General features: G+C 42.0%; 1 protein-coding gene across 1 annotated transcript; it reads right to left on the bottom strand.

Annotated features, from left to right (window-relative positions):
* Nucleotides 1-1,065: 1,065 nt before the first annotated feature.
* Nucleotides 1,066-9,651, bottom strand: LOC135548801 (protein YIPF5). Its single transcript, XM_064978733.1, has 6 exons — nucleotides 9,560-9,651; nucleotides 6,790-6,912; nucleotides 6,386-6,552; nucleotides 3,599-3,744; nucleotides 3,243-3,424; nucleotides 1,066-3,002 (listed from the first exon to the last, which is right to left on the bottom strand). The coding sequence occupies exons 2-6, from the start codon at nucleotides 6,900-6,902 to the stop codon at nucleotides 2,840-2,842; spliced, it is 771 nt and encodes a 256-aa protein (XP_064834805.1). The 5' UTR covers nucleotides 6,903-6,912; nucleotides 9,560-9,651; the 3' UTR covers nucleotides 1,066-2,839.
* Between the last annotated feature and the right edge of the window lie 587 nt (nucleotides 9,652-10,238).

Raw genomic sequence — 10,238 nt, 5'->3', positions numbered from 1 at the left:
TGGATGTACACAAAGAGCTAACAATAATATGCATGTCAATCTCTCCTGGCTCAAAGTGGAAGAGAGATTGACTTCATCACTACTTGTATTCGTGAGAGGCATTGACATGTTGAATGCACCAAGCTGTTTGCTTGAACTACTGGCACACAGCACGGACACCCATGCATACCCCACAAGACATGCCACCAGGGGTCTCTTCACAGAACAGACTATGGGAGGCGCACAGTACTACATAGAGCCATGACAACATGGAACTCTATTCCACATCAAGTAACAAGCAGTACATTTTGATTAAAAAAATATAAAAATACACCTTATGAAACAGCAGGGACTGTGAAGCAACACAAACATAGGCAGACACATGCATATAAACACACGATAACATATGTACTACACACACAGATTTTGTGTTATAGATATGTGGCAGTAGAGTAGGGGCCTGAGTGCACACACTTAATACGTTGTGAATGTACTGTAATGTTTAAAAAAAATGCATAACTGCCTTAATTTTGCTGGACCCCAGGAAGATTAGCTGCTGCCTTGGCAGTAGCCAATGGGGATACATAAATACAAATAGTATATCCTCGTAATTAATCAAATATGATTCATCTCCATATTACCTATAGACTAATAGGGACTGGGATACAAAACAATGACCCATTGCCATCAGGATGGGGCATTAGTGTCATTTTCCTTCATTCTGAAAACATAATCCAAACAATTCGTAAAGATCTTCAATCTCTCAACATACAGACTGATGTTATACAGTAGAGCAGGCCTCTCCAATCCAGTTCCTGGAGAATAGTCTTGTAGTGTTGTTTCGCTGCTACCCTAATCTAGCGCATTGGACTCTAATAATTAGCTTGTTGATAAGCTGTATCAGGTAGGTTACAACTGGGGTTGGAGCGGAAACCTACAGGAGGGTAGCGCTCCAGGACCCGGATGAATGACCACTGCAGTAGAGAAAAATATGGTTTTGGTTCCACCATCCAGTCATTACAGGATGAACTCCAAAAACCACAAACCATTGTTTCTGGCTGAAAGCATGAAATAATAAAAAACATGTATCAACCTATATTTTATTTAGATAGTGGCCAATAAAACCACACAAGCACGACGCTTTTCCAATTGATCAAGAATTTCAACATGACAAAAGAACAACATTGGGACTTTTAAGAAGTACAAAACAAATGACACAGTATATAAATACTTGGCCATAAAAGAGTAGCACTGTAAATGGCTCTTGGTTGCATGAAATGCAAAGTATTCCCTTGTGTATAGTATGTTGAAAAAGAAAAGCACTCAATTTAAATTTTGCATTATTCATTATTCTTAGGAAGACTATATAAAATGGCATCCCTTCAGGAGCTCAGGCTTAGCATAAAAACAAAGTTATAGGAAAACTGAGAAAAACCACTGATGACCATAAAACCGTGCCTTTCAGGTGACACCTTTGTGCGAAACCAAAATTCACACCCACATTGTAGTCAAAGTGAACAGTAAAAGACTAAAACTATGACAATAGTTATTCAATGCACTCTAGTGTTCCATATAACCCTGCAGCCAAAAAAACAAGCTCAACAATGCATCATAGCCTTGAGGTGAAAAACAGAAAACCGATCCAATACAAACTTCATGAGAATAATGGATAAGAGACTGAAAATCTCCTAGGATCTGTGAGATACTTCTTGTGTGGTTTGACCGGCCTGTAGTACAATACCATTAAACACAGCTGACAACCTTGTGACGCCTATTCTGTTCGTGAACAAAATGTGGATACACAAAGTCTTAACAGTTTTTGCCGTTTCTCAGGAGTTTCCTAGCAACCATGCTTCTACATTTACATTTAAGTCATTTAGCAGACGCTCTTATCCAGAGCGACTTACAACTGCATTGCTTGCTGTTTGGGGTTTTAGGCTGGGTTTCTGTACAGCACTTTGAGATATCAGCTGATGTAAGAAGGGCTATACAAATAAATTTGATTTGACAGCACAGTAGGCTGGAGCCCTGCAGTGCAGTTTTGATCTTGAACAACAAACTATCTTACAATAAAATTAAAACCTCACAAATATCTATTTCTTTTTAAAAATTCATGTTGTACATAACTTGAGTGTGTACACAGCTGTGTCATCGCGCAGGCATTTTGACTGCCCAAAGTTTAGAATCACACAAGCTTCAAAACCAACACAGCCCTGATCACATGGGGGAGGGGGGGGGGCTGGAAAATACAATTGAGAATGCCACAAGGCAGAGTTTTGGTCAAGCAGCGCCTCATGTTTCAGCAATTTAAATTGTTCTAAGAAAGACCTAACAGGACAGAAAATGGAGTGAAAATGATTGCAGGTTTATAAAACATGTCTTTTCAGACTTGTAAGGAGACCTCTGAGTACCCAGATGTGTATGTATGAATGAGAGCTGTTGATATTAGAGATAGATTAACTATGCAACAAGGTCTTATTTTAACAACTCAATTTCAAGTCACCTGCTTCAGTTGAATAAAATTGAAAATACCTGTGCAAAGCATTTTCTGAAGGCCTCAAAGCTCAAATAAATCTTAGAAACAAAAACAAACATAATAAAGAACAAGCTTTACATTAAATATAAGATTGCAGTGGTCCGTGGATGGGTCCTTAGTCCTGAATCGAAATGGTTTGGAATTGATACTCTACAACTGACCCCTGTCAGCGGGTGTAAAAGTGGAATGAAACTGACAGGGTTTCTGGCCACACCAATGCACTGTGATGTGGGTGCAGCACAGCAGCGCTTCTTACTGGTCCTCAAGTTAGTTGGGTTTGCTGGGCCGTTTTCCTGCATGGTGTAGATGACAGACAGAGACAGTTCAGAAGACAGAGATGAGGGCAAACACCCCATAGAGGAGGGCACAGGGGTACGCCACCAGAAGTTGCTGTCCGTCCATGGCCAGGGCCGAGATGAAGATCTTGGAAGCAGAGAAACTGCACCAGCCAATTATTGTGGCTGCGATGATTATTCCAAACATGCCTCTGAAAAAGGTCAAGAAAAGCCAGCTAAATCAGTTGGTAAATTGTTTGGTAAAACAATTGTGCAATTTAAATCGTCCACAAACAAAGAGCATCAAAAGTCAGTCATTTTCAGTAGCAAAGGCTCATATTATGTTGTGCACCACCTGACACTTACAATCCACAGATCTGCTCTATATAATGTGACAGAGTACTTTACTAAACTGACCTAACCTCTATTCTCAGGCCCATGTTTGTTCTTACTGTAAAGAAAAGATGATTCCGAAGCTGGCAAGGAGGATCATGGGTAGAAGGCAGTAGCCCAGTACACTGGCGACACAGCCAAACGACACACCTGTCATGCTCATTAGGTTGAGGAGACAGTACATCCCCAGGCAGCCGATGACGCTGATGCCATACACATAGCCAAACTGGATCTTTCCTGTCTGTAGCAGATAGACAGAGACAGGAACATATTGACAACTCATCAGCCATCTGCATTTACAGTAATTTCTTCCCAAGGCAGACAATGCTATTGCACAAGGTATAATGACAAATATATACAGATACCATGTAAGTGTTCAAGTGCTGTACTACATCAGTAACAGAATAGTTCTTACCAGAAGTAAGGTGGCTCCGAAGGCCAGACAGAACACCATGGGCCCAGCCAGGTCAGTCTCGTTCATAATGTTACCATCTGCTGCCTTCATGGGGTGGAGCACTGTCAGGGTCTTCTGCCAGATGTGGTCAAAGTTAATGCCCAATTCTGTGAGGTAGAGCAAAAGCATGAAATTATATTAAAGCAATGTCAGATATAAGTGAAAGGGTTGGTTGAGAGAAGGGACAACTCATTCTTACAATATAGTCAGAAAAAGAGAATCATACCTCTATACCTCCTAGAATGACACTTTTTCAGTTTAATAAGGAAATGACAGGCAACAGAAACATTTATTTTGTATCAAGAGAACACTTCTTTCCCTACCACACACCAATGTATCAGATGAATGCTCATCTCCAAAATAAGACCTTACTTGGAGTCATTTATTAGCTTAGCAGGATGGCCCTGGTGATCCCTGACTGCTGACCCATTTAGTGCACACAACTGGGTCACTCTACTGGTTTAACTAGGTCTTCTTGTCACAGGGGAGGGCAACATGGACACATATCCCACTAAACCCATCATAGTGCTCCCCCATAGAGATGTATAGAGATCACAACTTTGCAGCTGTCCCGTTATGGCATCTGAGCCCGTGGGCAGCGCCATTGAGGCCATCTCAGGTTTGAAGTAGTCAATATTCTTCTACTACTTTTTTTTATTTTACTAGGCAAGTCAGTTGAGAACAAATTCTTATTTTCAATGACGGCCTAGGAACAGTGGGTTAACTGCCTGTTCAGGGGCAGAACGACAGATTTGTACCTTGTCAGCTCGGGGATTCGAACTTGCAACCTTTCGGTTACTAGTCTAACAGTAGGTAAACACAAAGGTCAATAATGGAGTGTATTGTTTGAATAGGTATGAAGCCAAGGTTGGCAATTTACTGCCACTCGCATTTATGGAACGTTTGCTCACAAGTATAATTAATTGACTGATCCTTCCTTAAACCATAGGAAGTCCAACCCAGTTAACCACTTCAAAATGGTTACAATCCTTAATGGTGCTGTCCATGCTAAAATTGGCTTTTGAGCACTGGAGTCCTCTATAGATCTTGATGTGCTCCCAAGCCAAAAGGATCTGACTTGTTGGAATGTAGACAATCAGAGCCCAGGGCGGTATATGGCTGGGAAAACATACTGTACCTCAACCTCGGGATGGAATACACTATATATACAAAAGTATGTGGACATCGCTTCAAACGAGTGGATTCAGCTATTTCTGCCACACCCGTTGCTGACAGGTGTATAAAATCGACCACACAGCCAAAATTCACCATAGACAAATATTGGCAGTAGAATGGCCTTACTGAAGAGGTTATTGCATTTCAAATGTGGCACGGCCATAGGATGGTGCCACATCATACAAGTCAGTTCGTCAAATTTCTGCCCTGCTAGAGCTGCCCCGGTCAAAGGTAAATGCTGTTATTGTGAAGTGGAAAGGAGCAACAACGGCACAACCGTGAAGTGGTCTGCCACACAAGCTCGCAGAACGGGACCGCCGATTGCTGAAGTGCATAAAAATAGTCTGTCCTCGGTTGCAACACTCACTACCTAGTTCCAAACTGCCTCGAAGCAACGTCAACACAGAAACTGTTCGTTGGGAGCTTCATGAAATGGGTTTCCATGGGCGAGAAGCCGCACACAAGCTTAAGATAAACATTGTCAATGAAAAGCATCGGCTGGAGTGGTAGTGGAGAAATAATGGTCTGAGGCTGTTTTTCCATGGTCTGGGCTAAGCCCCTTAATTCCAGTGAAGGGAAATCATAACGCTACAGCATACAAGGAGATTCTAGATTATTCTGTGCTTCCAACTTTGTGGCAACAGTTTGGGGAAGGCCCTTTCCTGTTTCAGAATGACAATGCCCCCGGTGCACAAAGCGAGGTTCATACAGAAATGGTTTGTTGTGTGGAAGAACTTGACTGGACTGCACAGAGCCCTGAACTCAACCCCCGAGCATGTGTCCACATACACTACATGACCAAAAAGTATGCTAGGCTAGGTAATGCTATATCCACCCATTGGATTCCATGAAAATGCAATGCCTAGGGTTGGGGTGAGTAGCTACCAAAAGTCTAGTTGAATCCGATGGGTTGCTTTAGCATTAGCTAACCTAGCATGTTGACAAAAACGGCAGACAAATATTTCAATCTTCTTGATTCACCTTTCATCATTTTGATTAGGAGCTATATTCAATCTATTGCTGAAGGGTTACAGATCGCACAATAGAAATGTAAAGGTCATTTCCAATTGAGCTGACATATGCAGGGTTACCAGTGCCTTCAGTCTCCACTAATGCGGGAACATTTCCATTTTAATCACGGTGTAACACAGAACTTCCGTGATACAGATGAAATAGAGCCCTAGGAGTACAACGACATATTCCATCCCTGGATTTGAAGACCATATACTGTGCTGGGCTCTGGCTGTCCATAACCTGGCATAACACTGATCCGACTCGAGAGAAATGAACGAGAGTTGGATCCTTTTGGCTTTGTGCTCCCCTGACCACTCATACCTTGAGAAATGTGTCTTCATTCCCCCTATTCCTAGTATGAAGCTCCTATGCTTCAGAGTAAGTCAGAGGTAAAGATCAAATCTAAAAGCTCCACCTGGCTTCAACTAGCCAATCCTCTCAGATCAACAAAAGTGCTTAGGGAGGTAGAGGAAAAAGCTTGATTTGTGATCAAGCAATTGAGTTAGCATTCTTTACCGCCCCTTTCCCTATGGAGTCTCACCACTTGGTTATCCTTACCCTCCAGCAGTGGGGGCTCGTCATCAAAGCTGCTGCCGTACATGGACTGTGTGGGGGAAGGTGTGAAGGCTGGTGTGGGTTGGTAGATCTGGCCTGTGTAGGGCTGCTGGGGTTGCATCATCCCTGGGGCTGAGTATCCCATCGGTTGGGAGTAGTCATACTGACCCCTAGGGGGGGAAACATAAGCACACTTCTCAGAAAACCTTCATGGCTTTGTTAAAAACACTATAACTCAAACGAGTAAGCAACACATAGGGAACAATACTAACAAAACAGGCCATTGAGAGACATTGAGGGAAAAATGCATTGTTTTCAAATTGTTGACAGGCATGTGTATTTACAGAGCACGGTGAGTTACAGAGTAACTGGGGTCAATGCAATATTAACAAGTTGACAAAACATACTGTTTGTAGGGGTCTTCTGTGTTACTGTAGCCATATCCAGCAGGTTGGCCTTGGTCATCTACACTGTAGCTGGACTGGTAGAAATCTGTGTTGAAGTTGTCAAACCCTGACATTTTTGACCGTCTGCAAAAAATAAATAGTTCATGAGCATTGTACAGCTGGAGGAGAAAATTGTGTAAACAGTATTCAATTGATGGCTAGTTTAGCACCACTTGATGCATTGCTGCCCTTATTCCTGGTATGTTTATGTTCATGTAGATACGTTTGCTCGCTAGAAACGTAGCATCAAGGGGAAAGCCATTCGATGCACCAAATATACTTGCCCATGTTATCTGTGGTTAGACAGTCGATGCCTTTGCCTTGATGACAGCTTTGTACACTCTTCGCATTTGCTCAACCAGCTTCATGCGGTAGTCACCAGGAATGAATTTCAATTAACAGGTGTGCCTTGTTAAAAGTAAATGTGTGGAATTTCTTTCCTTCTTAATGCGTTTGAGCCAATCAGTTGTGTTGTGTCATGGTAGGGGTGGTATATAGGGTTGCAAAATTCCGGTAACTAAATTTCCAGGTTTTCCAGAAATCCCATGTTAGATTCCTGGATTTCCTGTTTATTCTTGTTTTCCTACCAGGATTTCTGGAAAACATGGGAATTTTGCAACCCTAGTTGTATACAGAAGATATCCATATTTGGTAAAAGACCAAGTCCATATTATGACAAGAACAGCTCAAATACGCAAAGAGAAACAGTCCATCCTTACTTTAAGACATGGTAAGTCCATGCGGAAAATTAAGAAATTCAAGTAACAGACATCAACTGTTCAGAGGAGACTGTGTGAATCGGGCCATGGTCGAATTGCTGCAAAGAAACCACTACTAAAGGGCACCAATAAGAAGAAGAGACTTGCTTGGGCCAAGAAACACAAGCAATGGACATTAGACCGGTGGAAACCTGTCCTTTGATCTGATGAGTCCAAATTGAGATTTTAAGTTCCAACCACCGTGTCTTTGAGACACAGAGTAGGCGAATGGATGATCTCCGCATGTGTGGTTCCCACCGTGAAGCATGGAGGAGCTGTGATGGTGACTGCTTGTGACACTGTCTGATTAATTTAGAATTCAAGGCACACTTAAACAGCATGGCTACCACAGCGATACGCCATCCCATCTGGTTTGCGCTTAGTGGGACTATAATTTGATTTTCAACAGGACAATGAAGCAACACACCTCCGAGCTGTGTAAGGGCTATTTGACCAAGGAGGAGAGTGATGGAGTCCTTTATCATATGACCGAGCCTCCACAATCACCCAACCTCAACCCAACTGAGATGGTTTGGGATGAGTTGGACCGCTGAGTGCTGGAAAAGCATCCAACAAGTCTTCAGCATATGGGAACTCCTTCAAGAGACTGTTGGAAAAGCATTCCTCATGAAGATGGTTGAGAGAATGCCAAGAGTGTGCAAAGCTGTCAAGGCAAAGGGTGGCTACTTTGAATAAAATATATTTTGATTTGTTTAACACTTTTTGGTTACTACATGATTCCATGTGTGTTATTTCATAGTTGAGGTGTAGAATGTATTAAATTGTAAATATATTGAACCCCTTGAATGAGTTGGTGTGTCCAAACTTTTCACTGGTTCTGTATGCAAATGTCAAGTTTATTTTTTTATTTTGAATACATTTGCTAAAATGTCTATACCTGTTGTTGCTTTGTCATTATGGGGTATTGTGTGTACATCGATGAGGGGGGAAATCAATGTAATACATTTTAGAATAAGGCTGTAACGTAACAAAATATGGAAAAAGTCAGGGGTTCTGAATACTTTCCAAATGCACTGTATTTATGACAATGTAAAACAATACCACGCATTTAGATAGTACATTTAAAATCGAGGATGACAAAAGTTAGACAACTTATTTCCATTGTGGCAACTTCATACCCCTCCACAACTGACGTGTAGCACCCACGTTGGTGATGCCTCTGCTGCTGCTACAGCGTAGAAAGCCCACCACACATCAGTCTAGATAAAACAGTAGTCATCTCCACTACGAGCTCTGACATTTTCAGAATGGGGGTCAGGTCTCATTGATCAAGCAGCCGGGGCTGAGATGAATCTTTTAAACGCAAACTTCAGCCAGCTAATAATTGAGCAAAACCAGACAAGTCAACATTCCATCAGTCCTGCAACTCCGTGGATATAAATAACCAGATATCCAATCAACTTATTAAAAACAAAAACGCTGATTAAGAAACACTTTAACAAATATGTAGTTACAACATTTGAATACGTTGTTTAGGCTGCTTTACAACGCCATGGCAACCACACAAACAACGTTAGCTAGCTGGCAAGCCCGTTTGTTAAACGGGTGGGGCAATATTTGATTAAATAATTTGCCGTCTAACGTTAGCTGGTTAGCTAGCTAGTTCACTAAAACTGCTATTTAACGTCAGCTAACTAACTAGCCAAATGTATTCCAGGTTAGCTAGCTAACGTTGGCTAGCTAGTAAGCTAGAGCAGACTAATAAAGGAATGCAGCCAGTTAATTTACCCCACTGATTACCATACTGCACTACCTATAGTATCAGTCTGGAAATTATATCTAGTTACAATTGACATCCGTGTAGTTATAATGTAACGTTAAGCTCGCGGGATCAGGCGGCTTCGCGACGCTAAAATGAATGTGGGCCTCGACACAATATTTAACCAAGCTATAAAAGAAAAAAGTGTTTTACTATTACATGGATTTTACTAAGCAATACTATCCACTGTTACCTGCAACAATGAACAATTCAACACTGGACTCCGCCAACTTCGTTGCTCGATACGTGTCAAGAGAAAACTAAAGGAACGTTTTCCGGGTCTTCTTCTTCTATGGCATTTGGCGGTCAGGAAATGTACGTTAGAGGTGCATGGTGCCACCTACTGTGTGGGGTGAAAACTGGGGAACTTTAACGCAGAAAAACACAGGGAAATAGGTAAAGGGTGAAGAAGGTTGGATGGGGAGCGTCGCTACTCATTTACCTCCATTCACAATTATGTCAAGTTTCCTATATTTCTTGATGATTTGACTTGTACAATTTACGCAACAACATCCACCTTCACTATCAGTACTTCAGGATCCCTTAAATCGATGAAAAAACACATTCTGCAGGCTGGGGGGCATTTATTGCACTTGCTCCTTCAGCTATTTGCACTGCCTCTGCATAGGAGACCCGTCTGGACAGCCCGGATATGTGCTACTTCAAACTCCTTCACCCTTACCGGGCACTCCTGGTAGTTGGGAGCATGGTTCTCACCACAATGGCACACTGTATCCACTGATTCTTCCACAACATATTTATTCCATCTGCACAAACTTGCCATGTGGCCAAACATTTTACATTTAAGACACTACATTGGGCTATTCATGGTTTGACCCTTTCCGCACTGCTCTCACCATGGAAACTTTAAT

Source organism: Oncorhynchus masou, chromosome 11 (genome assembly GCF_036934945.1).
Source record: "Oncorhynchus masou masou isolate Uvic2021 chromosome 11, UVic_Omas_1.1, whole genome shotgun sequence".
Classification (NCBI taxonomy): Eukaryota; Metazoa; Chordata; class Actinopteri; order Salmoniformes; family Salmonidae; genus Oncorhynchus; species Oncorhynchus masou.
The sequence above is the reverse complement of the archived record's forward strand: the minus strand, read 5'-3'. Positions and strand labels throughout refer to the sequence as shown.